This window comes from Corvus moneduloides, chromosome 1, assembly GCF_009650955.1.
Source record: "Corvus moneduloides isolate bCorMon1 chromosome 1, bCorMon1.pri, whole genome shotgun sequence".
Taxonomy (NCBI): domain Eukaryota; kingdom Metazoa; phylum Chordata; class Aves; order Passeriformes; family Corvidae; genus Corvus; species Corvus moneduloides.
The window spans coordinates 91,872,334-91,897,513 of NC_045476.1; the positions used below are offsets into that span (position 1 = coordinate 91,872,334).

At 40.5% G+C, this 25,180-nt stretch overlaps 1 protein-coding gene across 14 annotated transcripts in view; it reads left to right on the top strand.

The window, feature by feature from the left end:
- IKZF1 (IKAROS family zinc finger 1) overlaps positions 1–16,508 on the top strand; it is a 71,268-nt gene extending 54,760 nt beyond the window's left edge. For 10 of the 14 annotated variants that reach the window (XM_032118512.1, XM_032118504.1, XM_032118493.1 and 7 more), the window contains 4 exons: positions 1,226–1,393; positions 3,299–3,424; positions 7,779–7,913; positions 12,107–16,508. In XM_032118512.1, coding sequence (XP_031974403.1) covers positions 1,226–1,393; positions 3,299–3,424; positions 7,779–7,913; positions 12,107–12,810 — 1,133 coding nt within the window. In that variant the 3' untranslated portion in view covers positions 12,811–16,508. The remainder of the gene's footprint in view (positions 1–1,225; positions 1,394–3,298; positions 3,425–7,778; positions 7,914–12,106) is intronic. The other 4 variants (XM_032118526.1, XM_032118581.1, XM_032118549.1 and 1 more) reach the window with 2 other exon arrangements.
- Positions 16,509–25,180: the final 8,672 nt, after the last annotated feature.

Here is a 25,180-nt window from a genome sequence, read left to right on the forward strand (position 1 = left end):
TCAAAACTAAGAACAAGTCATCTCTGGGCTATTTCTAATGTTGTTGATGCATTATAATTACTACAAGAGATTGAATTGATGCCTAAGAGAAACAGAATTCAGCAAGTGAGTTTTAAAGGCTAGTTTGACTTAGTTGAGGGCCGTGCAGAAATAGGCATGAAGAAGCAGTTCTTGCTGATAGAATGCTCTCATGTATAAATTTTCTCTTATTCCTATCTGGTACAACTGGAGACATATTTTTTTTCCCACTGATTTCAGAAAAGGCCTCATCCATCTTAAATTTAAAAACCAAGAGCAAAACCTAAAACCCCGAAATTAATAAATTAACATATTGATTTTAAACAGCACTAAATAGCAAACAACAGCCATATCAATTTTTGCAAAGGCTTTGATTCACTTCCTTGATAACAGGCACCAGTTTAGACAAATCAAGGCTGTGTGTGTTCAAGTTTTTCCATGTCTGTCCAAGGTGTAGACCACCAGAGCCTGTTTGTGCAGCTCCTCTGTTCATACCTTGCCTAGGGCAGGGTTGGGACTTAGGCATGGAAGTACAGGGCTTCCTTTGCACTGTCTTAACTTCTGTGATTTTACTCTATTGCTTTCTCTCTTTTCTCTGTCTCTTTCCTGATTTGGCTGCTTAGGGACAGACAGGTAATGGAGAAGAAATTGAAAGGGAAAATACAGGGAAAATGTAAATGAAAAGAAGTTATTATAACTGTTATAATGAAGTGCCTTTCATTTAAATATAAGAATGTAACGCTGAAATGAACTTGTGATCCTGAAATGCATTTTTAATGAGTTTCCTTTTTATTTTGCTGCTTCAGTGGCATATTTTAAAGACCCTTTGAAAAAAGCCACATTAAAAACCCCACCAAATGCCACAACATGCAAAATTGGATATTGGTTTATTCCAAAACTGCTGATCAGGAAGAGTGGCTCTTCAACACAAAATGCTGCAGTCACTTTATTTAAATGAGTTTGAATTTGCATTGTGATGTGCCATTCTGATTTAGAAAAAAAAAATTAGATTTTCAGATCAAATTGACCCAGCCAGTGAAGCATTAAGAAACTGGCAGGTTTAGTCTGAAAGCCTCATGTTATATCAAACCTGCAGCCGGTGGAAGTCACAGAGCAGCAGTGAGAAAACAACTTTCTCCCTGAAATCTTTCTCTTGTTACCGCATAAGATTTTTTTGTTCTCACATATTTTCTTCTTCTTCCCATAGGAGAGCGCCCTTTCCAGTGCAATCAGTGCGGAGCCTCCTTTACCCAGAAGGGCAACCTTCTGCGCCACATAAAGCTGCACTCAGGTGAAAAGCCCTTCAAGTGTCACCTGTGTAACTACGCTTGCCGTCGCAGGGATGCCCTCACGGGACACCTGAGGACTCACTCAGGTAAGTGAAGGTTTGGGAATAACCAGGGCTGCTTATCGCCATACCTGCTGAGGAGATGGGGGTGGCCACCAAGCCTGAGAGCTCTTTTCACAGTGTGGAGCTGAGTAGCCCCATCTTGGGGTTAACCAAGCTGTGAGTCGGCCACAGCGTGTCAGCATCAGAAATGACTAAACACGTCACACTCACGACCCTTCACCAGAAGAACCGGGTTTTTTCCCATACTTCTTGGCTGATTCAAAGTTTCTGTGTTAGGGTTTCATCTTACAAGCCTCATGTGAGTAATCCATTTCATGGAAGTACGAAGATGAGTTAAAGTTGATTAATGTTTTAGGGTTAGAGATAATATAAAGTTGAAACACAGTCTGCTATTCATCCTCAACCTAAGGAGTGAACACTGCCTACAGCATTTAGCAGGAGTTACTTGTTGCACCTTGTTATTACAAGTACTTTGAAAGAGAGAATGGGGAGAAGGGAAAGGGTGGGAGAAAGAAAGATTATTATCTTCCACAAAAGGGGACTCTGATGGAGTTTTTCAGTGCCTGTCTCAACAGTAATATGGAGATATGAATAAATATTTTTGAATAGCTGCACTTTCCTGGTACCATGAACATCTCATTGTTTGACAGAAGCCATAGTCATATACCTTCTGTGAAGTAAAACCAATTTAACACATTTAAAGTGCCTTTAAAAGCAGAGTGCGATCTCATCTAGTTTCCCAAACTAAGCTGCAAATGCAAATTGCTATTTGGATGGGAGACCTCCAATACTCATTGCTGGAATTGACACTGGTAACATTACCTGTGAAAGTTGGCTTTGGGTTCTGGTTGGCAGAAGGGGAGCTCTCAAAATTATGTTTTTGTGCTGCTAAAATCTAGGCAAATTCTTTTCTAGCACTCACATTGAATAATAAGATCCTTAGAGTTGACCCAAATTTCCAAAATAATTTCCACTTTTCCTGTTTTTCCCAGCCTGATTGAAGAAAACATATATTTTAAATAGTATTTTGCCTCCCTCTCCTTTGCTGATATTGATTTTCATGGATGCACAATTTGAAACATAGCTTTTCATGTATATATATATGAAATTGCACCTAGACCCTCTTGGCAAACTTTGAGGATTCTGTAATTAAAGAGACAGTGGCTAAATTATAGATAATGATTAGTTCCTGCAATTGGCAAATTGACACCAATACATTATAAAACAAGTTCGATGTCTGAATCTGATTTTCACCTAAGAATCTGCAAATAAAATTTGGAAGTTAAACTGTGTAGCCATCTAAAATTGTGAAATCACATATAATGTGACTGTCTTGTCATGTTAAGACAGAAAATTCAAGTCCAGAAGTACATAAACCAGTATTTTGGTGCAAAATTCCTAGAACCAGCTAGATCTGGATTTGTGTAACACAGAAAAGAAATTGTCATGCCATTTCTCTTGAATTTCCAGAAGCAGAAAACACACAAAATCTAAGATTGTCTTAAAAGGGTTGGGCTGGTTCTGTTTACACCAGAACCGACCTCCAGCCAAGTGTCTACCTACACCACCAGTTCATCCACTGGCAGTCTCTGTCCCACTGGGCACTAAAGCAACTGTTCCCCGACCTTTGAAGGTATCTCGGTTTCTAACCTGTGTAGACGCTGTTTTTAAAGATTTAATGTCACAGTCTTTATCTGATCGGAATAATCTAAAATCAGTTTGCAGCACCCATAGAATTGGCCTGTTGATGTAAAGATATACAGCCAGTTTTCCATTAGCTGTTTCTCACTTAGATTTTTTTAAATTGACAAAATCTTTCTTCACCCCAGCATGGCTTTATTTTTGGGGTGGGCTTTTTATCTCTTGTTCTTACCATTGTTAATATGCTGTTGAATGCCTCTTCTGAATCTCGAATTGTGTTTTCTCCAGTTGGCAAACCCCATAAGTGTGGATATTGTGGTCGCAGTTACAAGCAGCGCAGCTCTTTGGAAGAACATAAAGAACGCTGCCATAACTACCTGCAAACCATGAATCTCTCAAGCAGCATCTATCCAGGTAATAAAAGTGTCCATTTGGGGAATATTGCTGTCCTGTCATGAATGCCGAGAAGGGAGTGCAAAAGAATCAGTAGTACCATTTGTAGCAAATTCTGCTTTGGGAAGGCACATGCATCCCCCATATGTATGATACTGTGTCTGGATTTATGCTTTATTTGAGAAGCATTTGGCTGTTGTCTCGCTTTGTTTAGCTCCAGTAAAAAGCCAAAGTACAATTCAAACATGTAGTAAAACACTTGCAAGGCCTGGAGATCATCAGTTTGTCATCTCAAGACAATGTGGCTATATCACCTCACTGCCTTCTCTTGGAGGCCTGTATTGCAATACACTTGTGGATGTGTTTTTAATAAAGACTGAATGCTGGTGTTCTAGGTAGGGCTGCAGAATCTTCTGCACTGCACATCTTCTTCCCAGGCATGGCTTAAAGGGCTTACTTGACCACTGGGAACAACTCATCTAACAAGGATGAACAATCTGACTTTGATCTCACTCTGCCAAGCCAGAGGACATAAAGCCAGAGATATTTAATTTAGGCAGTTTGACTTGAGACAGTCCAGAGCAGCTAATAACTTCTTGACAGCCTTCTTCCCAAGCTTCCCTTTAAAAGAAAACTGGGAGGAGGTGAGGATCTGTGTTGAGACTAGTGCAATGATGAAGGTAGTCTATTTCTTGGAGAATATTAAAAAAACTATGCCCAGAAAGAGAGCAAGCAGATATTGGGGCTTGGATTAATTTTTTTAACAAAGATCCAGATGATCTGCATGGGATTGATCACAGTAATTATAATTACAAAGTCCCCTTGCATGTGCAGTTTTAGATAGAGAAGATCCAGCTTCTCTGGTGGAGTTTAAACCCAGCCAGTAAGTTCCATTTCCTGCATACCTTTGTAATCCTGTCAGTATATGTTATTTAGTTTGTCAAATAACAAAAATGGAAGGTTTTCTCTGCCCTATTTGCAATGATGCTTCATTTAATATTTTTTATCTGTACAGAACCTGAATATGTTTTTACATGCTATCAAATAATGTAAAGGATATGCACATAATGATAGCAGTGAATACAACTGAGATGCTTCTGCAGACAGCATGTTAGAGCAGTGCCCCTTCTAATTTTATTGAGGGGCTGGAGAATATATGAATAGAAAACCTCAATGTAATAATATACAGTAAGCAGCAATATTTATTTCTCAAAGAGGGGACAGGATTTAGAAGCAAATATTCTGATTTGGGATTTCAGTCTTCGGTGTCTGGCACCTGGATTTAACTGCCTGCGCACAGAACTTGAAAATATGTGTGAATGAGTAGCTGAACTACTACTAAACTCTTATTAGGATGAAAACTATGTCAGGAATCATAAACTTTAATAAGAAATGAAAAAGTTTTAGAGACTGACCCTTGTTTATATAAAATTCTGACAGGAGAGCTTGCACTAGCTTACAACTAAATATCTAATAACTCAGAGGGATAAAAACTTGAGGAATTGATTAATGCTTTGAAAGAATCACTTCCTCTTGTATATACTGGAAGTATCATCACATTCTATATTTGACATAACAGGATGGCTTTTGCAAATTAGAAAGAAAATAATTTACTTAAGGGTGTAGATGTCATATTCAGCCAAAGACTTCACTCTTAAAGGAATTTAGTCCTCAGTTAATAAATCAATTCTTTACATCTCTAAAAAATAAAGCTTTCCTTCATTTTTTCCTAATATTTTACATGATGAAAATGTAGAAAAAACAGCTGAGAATGAGTGGATGTCCTGTGAATTTTAATGTATTCTATGGTATATTTAGAAAAGCAAGTTGCTATAATACCACTGTTCTTATACTATTTCAAGGTGTGATGTGGATCTGTCAGAGCCATTATTCAGACCCATTTTTTCCCCCAGCCTCAAAAAAGAAGTTGGTACAAAAATCTGCTAGAGCATCTGATTTGACATTCTGCCACAGCAGGATTGCTTTTTAAAGCATTTTTAAATACCTTTTTCAGTACACATAGAAAAAATGTCAGTTGAAAGGACCGAAACTTGTAGAAGCTTTCCATCAGCTTGTAAATCTAACAAATGTAATTGAGAAAGAACTTAAATAAGGAAAAGATAGAATAAAAGGGAGGAAGAACAGGAACAAGAGATCGTACTTACATTTTAACTTTGGTTTACTTTCTTTAAGAGAAGGAAATATAACACAGAATTGGAACCTGATGAATTTAATGGCAAAATTCTTATTTTGGAGGACTATAATCTCACTGTCCATGTGAAGTTCTTCTCTTAGAGATATCATCTGGAGTTTTTCATTTGAGTTGAGTAGAAGTGTGCTGAAGTCTTACCAGGCTTATGTAAAACAACAGGAGAAGTAGTTTATGTAATTTTAAAACTGTCAATTACAGTTCTTCAGTGACTGGGAATTTTTGATTGAAAAGATAATTTTGTTTTTCAGTTCACGGACACCAAATTATAAAGAAATATTTATCCATTTGGTAGCAAAATTCAGAGGGTTTCAGTTACAAGTGCTGGGGATTAGTATGGAATTCAATTTGCCCTCTTTTTTAGTAACAGTTTTAGAAGTTTGAAAGTTTGACTGTTGAATACATGACTCATCCTCTCTTGAACTGATTAGAAAAGGAATGTTATTATATTCTAAATAGTTATTTCTTGGTCATTTAGACTTTTAACTAAAAATGCAGTCTTTTGTTTCTTTGTTGAATATCTGCTTTAAAACATTCTCTGTAAGTCTCTTCCTGAGGTGGTACCTGCGGGCCTTGACCAGCGCAAGATGCCAGTGTGTGCTTGTTCAATGGTGGCTATGTACCATCAACATCCTTTACTCTTCTGCACCTTCATGACCAAATTCTTCTCATTTCTTGCAATCGTTACAATCTTTAGTGTCTTATGGGCTGGAACATAATTCCATGAAACTCCCTGTAACTGGCATTGGCATTGGCATTTTCATTGTCACTGTCACTGCAGTACGTGCTGCTGCAGCAAGGAGTCAAGAACCAGTTGTGTACTCCTCAGTTTGATATTGCAGGGCACTGTTGAACAGGACACTTCACCTGCCCGTCACAGGTATCCATCAGACCTGATTTCATATATTTCAGGAACAACAACATTTTCACAATCATCCTTTTATGGCTATGGTATATTGTCAGAGTAACACTGGATTGCAACGATGTGCTCTCAGCTATTGAGAAACACCCAGGTACCAGGGTAATGGGTCCTGTGAACCAGTAAATCCAGTGATAAAACAAATTCTCAGCAGGCACAGAAGGCAAAATATAGCAGAGTGGAGCACCTAATTGAAACAGCTCCTAGAACCAAAGTATAAAAATCATCTTTTGCATCTTCCTTTAACAGCAATTCGAAAGTTCAGGAAAAATGTCCATATCTTAGTAGCAGATAAAAATAAAATTAACCCCTCTTTCTCCCTTGACAAGCAAACAAAAAAAACCCCAAACCACACAAACAAAAAAAAATCCCCACCAGCACAGCAGTTGTGCTCTGATCTCGGTGCATTCATCTTCCTCTAAGATGATGAAAGTCAGAAATACCTTTTCATACCTTTTTCATAGTCATTGTTTTGGCAGTGCATTTTCATACATCCCTTTTGTTTCTGCAGGAAAGTACTGAAGTAAAATATACTGAAAGTGAAATAGTCTCCTTTTCCTAGAGCCTCACAGTTAAGCTTCTAATTCTACAGAGTCTCAGCAGCAGCAAGAGGTTGGGAAACAGGTTTGAGTATTGGAAATCAGTGTTCCACTGAAGGTGTGATTTTATCAATTAAAATTGTTATTTAAAGTCTAGAATAGCATCACAGAAGTATTGAAGTATTTGCTAGGGGATAAAAGGGGCTGGAGACAAGGGTTGGTGTAGCTTGCAAATACATCTTCCACTTCTGGAGTTGAGAAGTTTATCCATTTTTCCTGCTGAGGAAGCAATTATCATACACGGGGTTTCACTGGGAGAGGTGCAGAGGGATGTTGGGGAGGGTTTCAGTGGGAGAGTGGAAAGGTGAACTGCTTTGTGTCCAGGATAAAGTTAGGACCTCATTTTTTCACAGAAATGCAGAGTGGCTGTAGAACAAGAGTGAAGAGATTATGTGACATACAGGGAGAAACCTTGCAGTTGCTATCTCATTTTTGTGTCCTAAATGAGGAAAACATGAGCATGTACATAGATTAATGAGCATGAGGGAATTCGTTACCGAGAGGCAGAATCATCCTATGTCTCATATGCTGAGCTCCTTCATCCAGCTGCTTGGGAGCTAAAAGACATTGACTGACAAACAATAACCTAAGACAACAGTTCCATTAAAATGGAACCTGCCTAACCCTTCTGATGTCATTTGATTTCAGTCATAAAAGACGAAAGTAACCAGAGTGAAATGGCTGAAGACCTGTGCAAGATAGGGTCAGAAAGAGCCCTCGTGCTGGATAGACTAGCAAGTAACGTCGCCAAACGTAAGAGCTCTATGCCTCAGAAATTTGTTGGTAAGAGTTAAACGTTTGCTGTCTCCTAAAAATAAAATAAAACAAAGCCCCCTAAAAAATCACAGCATTTTTACTTTTGCTTTATAATTTTACTTGTTTTGCTGAATTAACAATATGTATCTCTATAGAAGCAGATACAGAGATGTGTTGGGAGAAAAAAAAAACCTAAATATCTCCAGCATAAATTTCTGCATGTTTAATTTTCCACATCTGGAGATCAATTTTAAGTCTTTTTCCTGCCTTTTTAAAAGCTTATGTACCAGATCGTTACAAAATCTGGACAGGTTCTTGAAGTTGCCTTAAGAACCTGAAAATAGGAAGAGTAGTTTCCTATTGGGATAGCATTTGACCACACTTTCAGAGTTATTTTATTGAATTCTTGAATGACATTCAGATCTGGGCATATTGGTGTTTCTGAAAGCATTTGTGAATAGTTGAACATAGACTGGGTAATATTCCTTCTCCCTTTAATAAAATCTGTTTATTTTTACAGCCCAAACTGATATGTCTGAGAACAGTACCTAAATGAAAGGACCTTTGAGTACATTCTATGAACAATACGAAAACTTCATGCCCATTTGCACCTAGCAGTTCTTGTTTAACAATGAAAAACTTGACATTAAGCCTATAAAAATGAAGGCTACTCATGTTGTTCTGTTTAGTAGGCCTGTGTTAAGTAGGGATTACACCTGTTTTGTGAGACCGACAGACAATATTTTGTCAGCTAGGCAGGGTTAGTCTTCAATAAATAAATACATGGGAGATCAGAGGACAGCATAGACTCATATCTAGTTAGGTTCTTTTTTAATTCTCTGTACATTTTAAAAAATATTCTATAGGAGAAAATCAGATGAAACTAAAGTCTTTAAAACAAAGTACACATTAAGAATGTCTTCAGTCAAAAGTCAAGGCAAATAAAAAGACCAGTTTATGGGACAGAAAATGCAAATATACTTTCTTCAACAAGGACACGAGGGTGAAAGGAAAACTAGTATTTCCTAGACAAGGAAAGGGGAGTTTCAGCTACATCAGGAGGTGCAACAAAAGGTTTTAAATTAAATTCCAAGGCTTTTTTCAAGTCCAGGCAACAAAAAAAAGGCAACAATTCTAGGAGATAGTCAAGGATAAGAAACACTTATGTTTATAAAAGGGCAAAAGCTGTAGTCGAAATAGTTACCAAAAATGTATCAACTATAATATGTATGTAAGGCCAACCAGACTAGTTTAGACACTCCAGTAACTGTTTGCATTCGGCAAGATACTAATTCTATGAAAGTTACAGGAAGACCAGAAGTGCTAAAATTTAGAAGGTACTAGCAAGTACCCTATATGCAATGTATCCTTGGGTGTGGACTGGCTATTTCGTTCTCTTTTTCTCTGTTCACCCTAAGAAACAGCAAAGACAGCCAGCTTAACTATGTGCTTTAGGAGGGCAGAGTTTCCTGTCAGTTTTTCAGGGTGCAGTGTAAGAAGACAACCTACTGACAGCAGATATTTATTTATGGGAATTTGCTAACCTTCAACAGGAAAAACTTTTTTAACAAGAAAATGCTCCCAAATCCTTTCCTTTCCAATCCTCACCTGCTGCTTCATACAGTAGGCGAATTCCTGATTAACACAAGATTGAGCTGGCCAGTGAGGAGAGCTTTTGGCTACTAAAACGTGTTTATTGCTCTTGCAGATTATCATGTTGTCCCAATCCCTGTGCTGAATTCCAGGGAGAAGGAGTAAAATGGCATCCTTCACATAAGGGAAGAAGCATCTTCTTCTTCACTAGTTTTTCTCAAGAATAAATTAATTACCCTTCAAAAATGAGATTGTTCACCAAATTCAGCCAGTTATCTGTAAAATTCTCTCTGTATTCCGAACTGGAATTGTTCCCAAACCCAAAAGAACTGGGCCATCCAAACCAGAGAGTGAGAACTGCATGAAAGGTTGACGTGGTTATAATGTTTAAAAGAACAGGCAGCAGAGAGGGATTAAAAAATACAAAGAGAAAAGGTGCCCACGTGCACTGAGTGCATTTTTATTGTTTAAGTACCTGCTGCAGAATCCTGAGCAGTGCAAACCTTGAAGTGCATCAAACCATTAGCAGTTTAATTTACTTATGCTCTAATAACCACAGAAATGAGCTATTATTTTTAATGAGTGCAAGTATTACTGCATTGCTCAGATATAGAAATGGTACCTGCCTACCCTAACTTTGTGTCTGTTTCAGGCACTTCGCTTGGAAGCATATTTTTCTTATGAACACTTGATCCTCTCAGCACAACTACCAACTAGTTATGCTACATAAAGCAAATGCTTCCCAAGAAACAGATATTAAAGCATGCTTTCTGGATGCCCAAAATTTTTTTTTTAATGACGACCAGTCCCGCTTTTCAGTGGTGTGCAGTGCCCAAGGAATATGAATGATTTTGACCTCATTTTTTCCTCCTTGAATAAAGTGCATACATTCATATTAGGAGAGTTTTTCTGTATTTAATTCAAGAGTCTTTTACAATGCCTATTTTGAATCTTAAGCATGAAACTCTGCCGGAAAACTATAGCATTATAGAGGATAAATCTGGAATAAAAAGGACTGCACCCCAAATTGGCAGAATGATTGGGAAAGAAAACAAGAGGAACTGGAAACTTGTGTAGCATAGCAGCCAGAAGGTGTCTGTACCCTACATCCCCCATAGGAACTTACGCAATGCTCAGGGCATTTCTTTCTCTGCTTGCAGAGCATGGAACTGGTATGAAACCATATTTTGTGGGAAACGTAGACCACAGGACTTCCTATACTTTAGCCCCCATCATTGCAAAAGTGTCATGCTAGAAGGTTTTTTGTCTCTTCACTGACTTGGAATGGTCAATCTGAGTAGAAACTGGGTGGGAAATTGTTGATAAATTAGTGTGCAGATCTTCCGGTAAAATTTCCATACCTCTGTTAGCATTTCTTTTGACAAATTAGGACTTTCCAAGACCTACCAGTAAATTTCATGGTGATCAGGAAATAGTGACAGCACCTCACAGGGATGTTTGTGGCTTTTAGTGTTTCCCAAGATCTGAAGAGCTAGAAAATCCATCCAGACTATCAACAATCTGTTATTGGTAGACCATAGGAACCTCTGAAAATCTTTTACCTCTTTATCTTTGCATGAATTTATTAAGGGCCTGGTAATCACTTTGATGGTTTACACTGTTAGAGAAGACTGCTCAAGTTCATAAAATCAGCATCTGTGCATTTAAATAGTTTTCTAACTCCTAACTTTTGCCTTCTATGTTTTGCTATCTGTCCAGCAATTTGGGGGAAATTGTAGTGAAACTCAACATTCCATACTGGGGTGTCCAGCTAAATATGCATTAGTGCAGTCTAAAAAAAGTTAGAGATTTACTCCTTACTTTTGGAATCCCATCAGAATCAAAGTTACCAGTAACAAGTAAGCTTGCTCTACATAGGGCTTTCTACCTTGTAGGCAAAATATGCTCCAACTACACATGCACTTAAATTTTTTCCGTGATTCTTCGTTACGCCTGTACACAACTTTTTGACACAAAATATTTAGGAACATGGGTAGCTTCTGGTAATGTGTCTAACATGGCTTATGTTAGGTGCGTGGGGATGGTGGCAATACGAAAAATAAAGTTTTTATTGATTTTTCTCCAAAATGACATATATATGACCACATTGCTGATGTGGGTTATTTCTAAGAAACTGAAGGTCTAAAACTAAACCATACAATTTCTCGTCTAAGAATGTAATATTTTAGGTAAAAATATTGATAATGTGCTTCATGCTCTGAAGCATCAGGCCAAGCTCGCTGTGGCTGCGCTGGCGCACCGGCTTCACCAGCCACAAAGGCAATGCCTCTGCTCACTGCAGGAGGCAGATGAGGGACACCAGTTAGAAAGGAAAAAGACATGATGAAGCATTTGATCTGTAGCTTCCATGAGTCTCCATATAAATAATTTCCAGAATTTCTTTCATCCATTTGCTTTTCCAAAGCCCTCAAATTATTTTGCAGGCTAAAAAATGCCACCAACCCACCGTTTTCCTGAACACCTGTATTAGAGAGCTGTGAATACTTCAGGTGGATTTCAGAGGCAGATGTGGTCAACTCTCTTCTTCCCTGTTTTATTAATCCAAGATGTTCATTTCCTTAATTATGTAGAAATTAACCCTCTAACTCCTCACTTTTTCACTGCAGGTGACAAATGTTTGCCTGATCTTCCATACGATGCCAGCATCAACTACGAGAAGGAGAATGAACTCATGCAGACACACGTGATCGACCAGGCCATCAACAACGCCATCAGTTACCTGGGGGCAGAGTCCCTGCGTCCCCTGGTCCAGACACCGCCAGGTGGCTCTGAGGTGGTGCCCGTCATCAGCCCCATGTATCAGCTCCACAAACCTCTCGGGGACAATCCGGTTCGCTCCAACCTCCCTCAGGACAGCGCAGTGGAAAATTTGTTGCTGCTTTCCAAAGCCAAGTCTGTCTCCTCTGAACGAGATGTCTCTCCCAGCAACAGCTGCCAAGACTCAACAGATACAGAGAGCAATAATGAGGAGCGCAGTGGTTTGATCTACCTGACAAACCACATAGGTGCCCATGCAAGAAATGGCATCTCTATCAAAGAAGAAAACAGGCAATACGATGTCTTGAGAGCGGGTACTGACAATTCCCAGGATGCTTTCAAAGTGATCAGCAGCAATGGGGAGCAAGTAAGAGTTTACAAGTGTGAACACTGTCGAGTCCTTTTCTTGGATCATGTGATGTATACAATCCATATGGGCTGCCACGGGTTCCGCGATCCTTTTGAATGCAACATGTGTGGCTACCACAGCCAGGACAGGTACGAATTCTCTTCCCACATAACTCGAGGGGAGCATCGTTTCCACATGGGTTAAAACACTGGCACCGATCGAGCCTCAACAGCTGCGTTACTGGAGCTGCACAAGCCATGACAGCAACAAAGCAAAAGTCAGCTGGATAGTAAAAGTCACAAGAGAATCAGAAGTTCAGCAATCTTCTCCCACAAGAAAAGGAATTTCATTTTGGTAGTATGCATTGCAACTCAGTTTTCTAAAATGAGTTTTTACTGAAAATGTTTGATCAACAAAAACCTTTAGTAATGTAAGTAGAAGCTTTTGTAGTCACATAGCTGAAAGCCCTTCCCTGAACTGATGATTCTTGCAAGCCCCCCTTGCCAGAACTCTTAACCACGCACAGGATGCTCCACACAACAAGGACACAACAGGCAGCAGTGGCCAGGCTTTCTCTCATAACACCCTGAGAGTAGGGCTCTTCTACCAGATGTATGTGTTTCGATTTCTGGTATTATTTGACTCTTTTGGGAAGATTGAACTCAACTAAAGATGGAGGGACCCGTCTCAGATGACTTCATGGACAGCTGGGGTGGGACGGGACCTGCCCCACCCAGAAGGTTCTGAGTTGCTTTGGTGGTAAGAACATTTCCACCTGCAAGGGTGCTACTGGTATTGACATCACAACATGCCTTGTTTGTGTCACTAGGCAGGCGAGCAGGAATGCAAAAGATAGAAGAAACACCCTTGTAATATACTCTGTGAAGTATGAATTGCATTTAATGTACAGAAAAAGGGTATTGTGGCTCTTCTTTGAATAAATATTTTCTGTTCCTATCCAGTAAACCCCCACTGTTCGTTAAGCAACCCCTCCTTTCTCTGCATATAAGAGTTACAATGTATTTAACTTTTCTTTCTTTTTAAAGTTTTAGTTATTTAGAAAAGTGTGATGTACAGTTGAGAAAGTAGATAGATATATGTGTGGGGAGTCTCCTTATGCACATTTTTCATCTTTTTAAATTGTCTGGAAAATATCCAAATGTCCCTCTCTTAGATATAAAGAAAAATCCCATTTTGCTTGCACAGAAGATGTCCTCTTGTAAATTTTGTGACTCTACTCATAAATGTTGCACTTGATTATTTTTAAAGCACTGAGAGGAATTAAACCAGCCAGTCAAAATTCGCAGCCGTCTTCTTTTTTCCTGGCATTTGCCATTTAATGAGGGACCAAGGACCACAAAGGTGTAGAGAGCCTTTACTTCCCATCCAACCAGTCATTTCACTAAGTGCTTTGAGTTACTTTTAATTCAGTGGAACTAATCTTAAGGTATAAAAAATGTTGGTTTTTGCAGAATGGAGACCAGAGGCTGCAGCACTTTGCAGAGTGCAGCAAAGTCCACCAAGAGCTTTCTCCATGGTGGGTTCTGCTGCAGGTACTGTAGCTTCAGTTAGAATCAAAACTTCTATGACAAATAGATTTTAACACCAAACATATCTAACAAAAAACCTCTTTTATAAAGCTTCTGCTTAGCTTCCTCTTCCAAATATTTCATCTCTCTCCCTGAACACCCTCATGCTTTAAGACTGGGCAAAAATGAAATTCCTGCAGCATCTGCATAAAAATCTGCCATTGGTGCTGCAATACTTCCTGGGCAACATTCATAAAGATAACCCATCTTATTAACTTAATGTATATATACTTCCACTCTGCATAAGGAATGGATATTTTGCAATAAACAGAATCAAATACCCAACAAGACAAGAAGTCAAGAAGTCTTGTCATACATTTACATATTTTCCATTCACAAGTGCATGAAAGCACATGTATTTACTATAAAACAGATTCGATGGGACCACAAACTGCTTGTACCTGGGCCAATGTGGCCTGATACTACACTTGCAGCTATATTTGATACACCTTTCCTATATACACATACTATTACAGGCATGCCGAGCTCCTTCTGCTTTCACTTTTGCAGGTGTAGGTCAGGAGCAACAACACTGAAGCTGAGGAAAGACACTGATGAAACAGAGAATCACAAATGTGTGCTTGCAGAACCTCAAGCCTTGGCTGCCTGTGCCAGCTGTAAGACACTGGCTTCACTGGGCATGGCGGTGGTTTTACACTGAACGTGCAGGACAGAGAGCCTGACAATGCAGGGCTTTGTCACCAGAGGTGAATGCTGTGTATGAATGCCCACAGACTGCTGCATACACCCACAGCAGGGAAAACACACATTACTAGTACATGTCATCCCCGAACATGAGCAGTGTAAACTACAGGCCCGGAGGTGATCACCTCTATTCCCACATTAGAACTCGGTTGACTTAAAAGATTTTATTGATCCCCTGTATTCCCACATTACAACTCATCTGAGACTTTATTGCTTGTTACCTTCCAGCCCAAGAGGCTGCACGAGGGGTGGGCACAAGGAATCCCTGGCCACTTTCATGCCCCAGCCATGGTCTTGTCATCAATGCCTGCTCCACATTCAGCTTCAAGACAGACTGTACCTGGCAAGGAGATGTTGCCAAATATTTTGTATAGGAGTGATCTGAAGAGATCTTTCAAGGGGGTAACTTACATGGACGAGTTTCCTTTAATTTTTCTTTTTTATAAATACAGTTTGGGTTCATTTTTCATAGCTGGTAGGGATACATTCAGCTGTTCTTACCCCTCTTCAATTTTGATTGATGCCAATCACCAAATTAACAAAGAGAGGGGACAAAGTAATTTCTCAGCCCTGCTGCAAAGTCCTGGAGATCAGACACTGGCTGTAGAGAAACACTCTGCTTTTATTGCTCTTAGACCTCCTTCCTGTTCTTCTTAGATTTAGGTCACTATATACCCCATGGTGTAATTTTTTTCCACCCTTCATTTTAAGACTCCCCCAGCTATACAGGGGAGGGGGACAAAAGCTCACTCAGGCGGTTTTGTTTCTTTGCTTTTTCCAAAAACCAACACAAATGAAGCCACGTTCAAGAACTGTGTAAACAAGCGCAGCTCCGGTGGAGTTTAAGTGTGCCTCAAACACAGCTTTGAAAGGTGATTTCTGATTCCCGGGTAGGTTTGTTACCTTCACCACATCTCTGTGCACACACGCACGTGTCTGAGTCCCTGTGTCTTCTCCTCTTGTCAACATGCACATGCCCTCTCTGTGGCTCTGTGTATCATTAATATTTTATATACATTTGTATGTGTATACATATCTAAAATGGTTTGTATGACATGATGATGCACTGTCACTCACAGTGGGTTTGTTTCCTGGCTCTGGAGTTTTCTTATTTATACTATAACAGAATATGTTGATGTTGTATAATAAACAGTACAGTAGTATAAGTAAGTGTATTAAGACACAGTGTATCAGACCATAGTCTAAAGGCAGAGCAAATGGCATTTTCTGTTCACTAAAGGGCCTTTTTAGGTTTGTTTTTTTCCAGTGTTTTTTCTCTCTTTTGCACAAAATCATCTTCAATTTGTTTAGAAACAAGTGGTTCAGTAATTTTATTTATGAACATATGCAAGGATGGCATGAAAATAGGATGTTGTGTTTGTGTGCATTGAAACAAACTGTGCCCTCAGAAAAGTTTAGTGTAATCTCCTTTTTTCTCTTTTTTTGCTATGGTGCAATACCCTGATACGGCTTAGTTGACCTTTAAAAGGAGTAAATATGTGAGTGGTTTTAAGTTTGTATCTGTTTTAAAAAAGTAAAAAATAACTGCTTCCCATTCCTTCCCCAGGCACTGCCTTTTCTAATAGAAAAAGTTGTATTTACACCTTTTTTTTTTTTTGCTGTGGTTTTATATTGTAACTTCATTTTTCTTTGAGAATATTGTATTTAAAAAAAGAAATTTCATAAAAATTGGAAATGTTATTAAATTATGTCTGCAAACAGAGATGTATCTTTTGAAACAAGAGAACAAGGTAAATACCCCAAGCCCCAGAATATTTTTGTGACTCTCCTCATGGGTGAAGGAGTTGTAGGGCACAGCTGAAGGCTCTGTGTCTGTGGGGTGGTGGCTGTGTGGGAGGGGGCACAGAGTGAGGTGAGGTGCAGACAGAGCCCCATGGGGAGTCCACCCATGGGGTCCCCACACCACAGAGAGTCCATCCAGTGTTGTCCCCGCACCATGGTGAGTCCATCCATGCTGCCTTTGAAATCCAACCTCCACAGCCAAAAAAAGCCAGGCTGTGTCTCCACCCTGCACTCACATGAGGCAGAGTTGTTCAGGCAGCTCCAGTGGAGATCAGGTCCTGCACTGGCCACCTGCTATCCAGAGTGTCCCTGCCCAGCCAAATCACCCATGTCCTGCAAGCAGCCAACTTGGAGAAATGCTTCTCCTCCAGCCCTCTCCTCACACCCTTCCCTCCCACCAGCCTGATGGAGTCATTACGGAACACAATTACTTCTGCATGTAGAGTCATGGTAATTCAAAATAAAACACAGAGAAATTATTTCTACTATTTGCCATAACAAAGGTGATTTCTCTGCGGGTGTCCCTGTTTCCTTCAGATTCCAGCACAGTAAATTTCACATCACATATTTAATGCAAACAGTGTTTTGTTCAGAAAAGGCACCACTTATAAAGTTTCAGAAATATTTCCATTTGTTAAACTGTATTATTATGAACAAAATGAGATTTTAAAAAGAAAAAAAAAACAACCCCAAAACAAACCCAAATAGTATTGCAATTAATTGTTTTACAGGTTCCCAAAATCTAAGTTTTCCTTAAGTTCCTTAAGTTTTTGTGGTATAGTTTCATCATAAACTATGACTACATCATATAAGAAGGAACTAACATCCTAATTTCTTTGTTTCCCATCATAACTGGCTCTCAGTTAATGAAACAAACTACAAATTTCTGTTTCAGCTGGCGATTTTTCTCCAAACCAAATATCATCTGTTTAATAACAATAATCACAAAAACAGACCAAATGTAATCTTCTCAATCAGTGTTATTTAATCCTTGAGTTAGAGACATCCACAGATTTAAATGCAAATTTGTGTACCTAAAAATCTATCCTGGGTATCTTACCTATTACTTTTCAAAGACTTCCTTCAAATCATCATATTTATACTTTTTCCTACTCCAATAGCTTGACTAAATTACATCAGAAACTGTGGCAGGTGCCAAGATATAAATTGTTATACAGACAAAACCTGCAACTACCAGGGGTGAGGATTTTCAGCCTCGAGTGCCCAGACTGGCTTCCCAATCCATACATAAGCATCGAAACACCAAAACAGCATTAACCTGTGCTCAACAAACAATGTTTTTGGAACTGAGAAATCCTCTAAAAGACACATGATTATTTTAGAGATACCAAAATGAGAACTCAGAGCCAGACCTGGAGCACGTGGATCTGATAATGTAACAATTTCTGGTTTTTTGATACATGTGTGTGTGTGGGAGAATCACTCAACATCTCACTTGGGGAAAACGAGTTAGAAATGTTCCTGACTTTGCCAATACACTGAGGATATTGTCAGCTTGAGAGATGGTCAAAAATAAAGGAAAAGCTTTCACTGAAAGCTTCATGTTTCAGCAGCAGCACCGACAGTTTGAAAACTGAAAATGTGGCAACTGGAAAATCAAAATATTTGATTTCTGAACAAACTGTTCATGCCTGTCTTGTGGGTTAGATCTCCAGGGCATCCTTCCCTGCTATGGGGCAGCCAGGCTGTGTCCACCAGCGTGAAACACAGAAAGCTTCTTGTCTGGAAGGAAAATGGTACATGACAAATTCTGGTCAAAATGCATCATGAAAGACAAAAATTCTTCAGACCTGGCCTGTGGAAAACAACAGAAGTCTTAATCTTAACAGGACATCCATTATCCCGATTTCTAAATTTCAATTTTTGATGCTTCTTTATTTTGGCCACACAGATTTTGACTTTTCAGGGCTGCTGAACCGGAGTCGCTGGCAGCAGCAGACGTGCAGTGTTTCTGAAATCCTGAGGTAATGGCCAGAAGATGGGCACGCAGAAAACAGGAAGGACAAAAATTTGCAAAGTTTCACTGAGAGTGGGATAGATGGAAGTGAGAAATCCAAAGCCAGGCTTCACACGGCAGGAGTTAATCACATTTAAACAAAAAAAGGCTGCACGAGCATGACTGAAACCCCGCTCTTGCGAAATGAAGAGATCCCTGTTAACTGCAGCGAGATTTCTGCTGCATTTAACATCGCAATTATTTTTTTCTTTTCATATACAGAAAGGTCTCACTGCTTTACAGCCATCCCAGGACACGGAACAATTCCTGGTTTTATCTGTCCTGACCACACGTATGAAACATGTGAATGATAGAGGGCAGCTGCTGCTGTTCCTGCCGCTGGTAGCGGCTGCAAATCACACAAACCAACGCCTTCCTGTCCCTTGGGAGAGAAGTGAAGGTTCTGGTTTATGAGCAGTTAGAGAAGAAAAAAGAAAAAAAGTAGAAAAAAATCTACACCTTGCAGCAGACAGTGAGCCTGGGGCTGGGGGGGTGAGGAAGTTAATCAGCCCCAAGCAGGCTGTTCGGGATGAGGCCAAACAGATGGCTCGTCTCCGAAACGGCAAAACGGGAAGCAGATGTGGCCACCGCTTCTCCCCATGCATAACTGGGAACCAGCCGGCTGGTGAGGAACTTTGCATAACAAGGATAATTTGGTATCAAAACTGTCCCTAGAAGTGATCTGAATGGATCTGGGCACAGTTGACAGTTTTCACTTCTTGTTTCCCACTCAACGTTCAACCAGATTAAATTTTAAATGTGACCTGACTGCTTGCCTGGGGTTGCTCTCAGCCCTCTTCTAGGGAAACCTGTGATGGGAGTCCTCAGGTCTCTACTGAAGCTTTCAGGGCCAAAACCCTGATCTCTGTTCAGTCAGTTGACATTTTAGTGACCAATTTCAATTTCTGGTCTGATTTTTCAATTTAAAGTGCATAAACTTTTGAACAGGCAGCAGAATTGAGCTTGAGCTCATCTCCTCCATTTGCATGCACCAAAACTCATAGAGCCTGGACACAGGAATGCCATGAGCCTGGCATCCCTTTCTGGGGAGACATCATCTGCCTGGAGGAGCAGGGATAGGAGCTTCTGGCTGCAAAGCCTCAGGAACCTTTCAGGGCCTTTACACCTGCCAGCCCTGCATACACTTTACCAAAAAACCTGGGAAAATACCGTGAGTATTGAGGGGGCAGTTTAAAACATAGATCAGACATGTCGTACAAGTAAAAGAGGGGTGTCTCTTTTTCTATTCCCCCCTATCTTGTTTCAACAGAGAGATAGTAATGTCAATTTGACTACAGCTTTTACTTTATAGTGTCCCTGTTGCATTGACAAGGATTAAATAAACTACAGCTTTAGTATGTCATAAATCAGAAGAGAGATCCACAGGGCTCTTAACATTAAGGGTTGTTTGAATCTGGATTCAAACACTCCAGGTTTATTTCACTGATTGTTGCAGTGTACAAAAATATACTTTTATCACCTTACAGAGATTCCTCAGTGTAGCCATGGCAGAGAATATAGACTCATTCTGTTGAAGAAAAAGAAAAGGGTGTAAATACTTGCCAAAAACATATTTGTGGGCACTAACCAAAGCCCTGTTACATGAATTTCACTTTTTTTTTAGCACAACACATAAGAGATTTACCTCCCAGAGTCCAGCTCTGAAACATTCACAAACTCTTTCTTTTTGCTTTGCATCCAGTCACTTAGTTCCTGGCTAAAAATATAGATAGTGTTTTATTTGCATAGTCTAGCAAATGCACATGGGAATTGTGCTGAGCACTCACATGTACGTAGGGGGTTTTTGGACTCATTAAGTATTGGTACAGATTAGAATGGTTACTTCTGCTTTGGAAACATCTGCCTCACCACCTCCTTGTAAATGAGGCTGAGACACCAACCAGTCTTGTAAGGTATATTGCAATTATATCCTGATATTATGATAGTACCTGACAAGAGAATTTCTTTTGCAGGAACCAGGGTACAGCTGAGTAAGTGAGAATACTCAGGCTCCTGAGGAACACCCAGCGCCAACAGACCCTGCAGCTGCTTCTGCCTGAGTCACAACTCCATCACGTTTAACTGACCTTTAAACAAAGGTGGGGTCCTGATCAGCAGGAAGAGTAGAGGAAGAAGAGCTTGAGTGGTTTTAGAAAAACAATGCAATGCATCTGTTAATAGAACAAGTCATCTAGAATTAAGCATTTTCAACAGAATTCCAAAGCCCAGGCCAGGAGAAGGAGACTAAGGGCATCTGCCTGAGTTTCATTAACTACTTCGTGATAGCTTAACCATTGGCCATTGAAGGTAGGAGCAAATGTACCAGAAGTGATAGGCAGACCAGAAAGGAAATGAAGGGTGGTAGAAGATTGGGTGGAAAAATTAACACATCAAGTTCAGCAGTGAAGAAATTACTCTCTACCATAAGGGTTATGACCACAGAGTTAAGAAAAGCCAAACCCAGTGCATTTCAGGGAAATAAAAAATATTCCACCTTTCTTAATGGCAGCATGCCTATTATAGTGCCTATTACGCTATGGGAGAGTTGTCCTCTGCTCTTGATTATCCTTAAACCTGAAATCAATTTCTGAACTAAAACTATTCTTCTATTTGGATCTTAGTGGTGACTCCCTAACCCCCACCCCTGCCAAATCCAGGCAGCCAACACAGGTGTTCCCACTATACATTCACACTTCCTTTTTATCTTCAATACCTGATAAAGCAGAGAACGGTGTAGTGTGAGCCCTTTATCAACAATTCCTTTGATGCTGTCATTAATTAAAAAAAAAAAAATCCTTTTCTTATGATCCCGTTCTCTGGAGACACAGAGTTCTGGAGAATATCTGGTTTTGTTTCAAATACAGCAGGTGTGTAGCTCTGTTGGTTTTGGGATGAGTGTGTGTTCGTGTGTGTAAGATTACAACAAGTGAAAATTACTCTGAAGCAAAAGGTGATTTAATTTCTTCCTGTTATCTTTAAATTTATTCTATAGTCTCCAAAACTCAAGATACATTTTCTGAAAGGCTGTAAACAGCAGCACTACTGTGAAACAACTACATCCTTCCCTTCCCTGAAAGGGAAATTGAAGCACCAACCCCCCCTTAATTCCTTATGCAAGCTCGTGCAATAGGTTTTTGACAAAATCAGGATTGGGAGCCAGGTCTATCTAACATTTGTTTATTCTCCAGCCACAGATTAGGCTTCCTCTTTGGCAGACAGTAAACTCAGGAATCCCCCTCTTGCAGACCCTTGTTCTAACAGCTAAGAATTGAAAAAAGACCACAGGATTAAGAAGTCAGGTTTTACGTAACATCAAAGTGTCTGTGTGCTTGTGCACATGTACTATATGTGTATATACTACATGTGTGTCTAACCCAAAATATTCAGTAATTTATATATTTTTAACCAAGAACTGCCAGTTTTCCTTCCAATTCTTTGTTAATTCAAACACCTTAAACTGCCTAAATTTACAGAATATTTCGACCAAATATGCCAAGATACATAATCTGTTCCATGATTAGCTGTTAGAAAGCTTTTACCCTGCAAATGTCTTTAAATGATGCACAGATGAAAAGGAAAGCAGTACTGAGACAGGGGCTGTCTGGTGTACAGCCCTGTAGGCCCTCTCTCAGTTTTTCTATGAGTATGTATTGTTCTGCTCAAATCTCTCTTTTATGGTGACCAAACGATTTAACAAGTTGGGATGCTTTTCTAAGCCTTCAAAAACACAACACAAAATTACCCTGTTTGCCCTCCCAACTATGTCAGGGAAGAAACTTAAAAAAAAAAAAAAACCAAACAAAAAACAAACAAAAAAAATAAAAAACAAACAAACAAAAAATCAGCCTATGAGGGCTTAGTTAGATGCTCATTTGCAACTGAAAAGATGAGGCTCGCCCAAACTTTGCGCAAATAGGAACGTGCAAAATAGAAACTTCAGATAAGCTGTGGGAAGAGGGTGGGATTTCCAGAAAATAGGGAAGAACTTGTTACACCCTCCTTGTCAAACTTTGCAGGATCACCACAGCTTCTCTGGAGAAACAGTGTGTGCCAAGGGGGAAAGCGAAGAGCTTTCCTTTTGGTTCTGCTTCTCCATACAAACTGCTTGCCTAATTTCCTTTGCAATCAGAGAAATATTCAACTCAAACCCCATCATTTCCACATCTCACTCTGCTGTGTACTTTTGCTACAAAGTCTCTTGCTACTTCCATAATTTTATATCATGAATATTTTACCAGGATCTCAGTTCTTCTCAGGCCCACGACTGCATCACTGCTGAGCAAGTTAAAGCCTCCAGAGCAGGGGGAAGAGGGAGAGGCTGCAGCCACGCAGCACCTCCCAGCAGAGCCCCTCCAAAAGGCACCAGGGCCAGAGGGCCGAGTCCCTCTCCTGTTTCACACCGTGGCAACACGGGAAGTTACACAGCCCATCTTTCTCAGTGTTTTCTGCGGTAATCCTTGGAGCTTTTCCCCAGACAAGCAGAATAAATGCTTTGTCACACGTGGGTAGCAGGGTCGGGCTTCCTGAACTCCCCCACTGCCCCTGGCTCCTGAGAGCACATCAGCCCTTCCCGGGATAGGCGCGCCCGGCACCGTCAGCTGAGACGCGTCCTGCTGGAGCTCATCAGCTCCCCGAGCATCCGCGCTGCAGCAGCGGCAGGGGGGCGCGGGAGGGAAGCGGGCAGCACCCCAGCCCTGGTCTGGCCAGCAGAGAGCCCCCTCAGGGACATTCATCTGCCTCTAATCCTACCTCGGCACCTCGAGGTATCCCCTTTCCTCTCGGGGGATGCATTCAGCCCCACTGCGCACCCTGACAAGTTGGCTGGGCTGGGGTTAGAAAGGAAATACCTAGAAGAAACAAACACCAGGAGGCTTGATGTCAGCAGAGAGGGGAAAAGAAGTTTATACTTATATATTAAAAAAAACATATATTTTGGGGGGAGTTAAAATACAAAAAAAAAAAAATTCTTCAGGAAATTGCACTTCTTGGCTTCTTTAGACTAAGCCTGCCTCTGCACCAGGAAAACACTGGGGAGAATAAAGGTAGGTGCAAGAAACACTGGCTTTTGCAGTGAGATTTCTAAAAAGTTTTGCAGCAGTGATAAGGAAAAAAAAAACAACCCAATATAAATAATAGTACAATTGTCACAAAGTGGGCCTGGAAAGAGCTACCCCAAAGATGGATATTACAGAGAAGGGATTTATATTTTTTTCTGGTAGCCTCATATCAGTTTCAATTTTAACTATGTATCAGGACAAAGAAAATAAACAGGGAATTTGGATTGATCTATGATCATCTCAGAAAACTACACAACAGATTTCTGGACCCCACAGAGTACCTTGGCCTGCTTTAGGCACAAAAATTAAGTACAGGATCCAAGAGTGCACGTCTTCACCTTGTCTCACTCGGCAGGACAGCTGTGATACACGGCAGTGCCCCAGAGGCCACCAGGAGACTCCAGCAGCCATCTCCCTCAGCAAGATTTCAGCAACAGCACGTTCAGACCCACGGGACAGAACAAGAGGGAGATGTTATCACCATTTCCTTTCCCTTCCCTCAGGCGATTGCTCTTTAAAGAAACACTCCCTTCGAAAAAGGGAATTGCAACAGCACTGGGCTTTCCCCCCCGACCATCCATGCTGCCACTCTGTGACGTTCCCTTTCCAAGGATTTGCTGAGAGGTGCTGTGTGGAAGACCAAATCTGTAGTCCAGAAATTTGTTGGTTCAACAAAAGGGATGGCTGAAACAAGCTGCCTGACAAAGAGCGTGCGCTTCCTGTTGTTGGCAGAAAGTGAGACTTCACACTGTTCCCCCTTGCTTCCTTTAAAAAGAGTGCCAGGAATTGATGTAAATTGGCTTCAGAGCATCTGACCCACAAAGCAGGGAAGTGAGAAACTGTAGGACTCGGGAAGATAGAGCAATATTAGCCACCTGTATCTGAATATATACGGGGGTTTAATGTACTCGATCAGACGGCATCAGCGATTTTCCCTTGAGACGTGCTCAAGGGGCTGAAGCCTTCAGCGGCTCCAGAAAATTATTTCTCCAGAGAAATCAATGAAGTGGTTTCCTCAGCCACAAAGGCTCCACACCACCGGGCACGCTGGGCACGCTGCCCAGATAGCTCAGTCGCACACTGGCAGAGGGATCACCCGAAAAGTTAACTCCTTATCCAGCACAAAGGAATTCTGTCGGGGGCATCAGGAGAGGGTCCTGCACTGCCGGGTACGGGTGGTGCTGGTGTTTGACCCTATTGCAAGAGCACAATGATTTTTACTTCTGAGACAATCCTAAGAGAGCAATAAATGCCGTTTACTATCAACCAGAACTCAAATGAATTGAGACTTTTGAATTAACTGGACTCAGTTCCTGTTACCTGATGTGTATCTACATTTCAATGCATTTTCAGGATCTTCAGCCTGGGAGACTGCTCGTACCTGCTCATTTATTCTGTTGTTA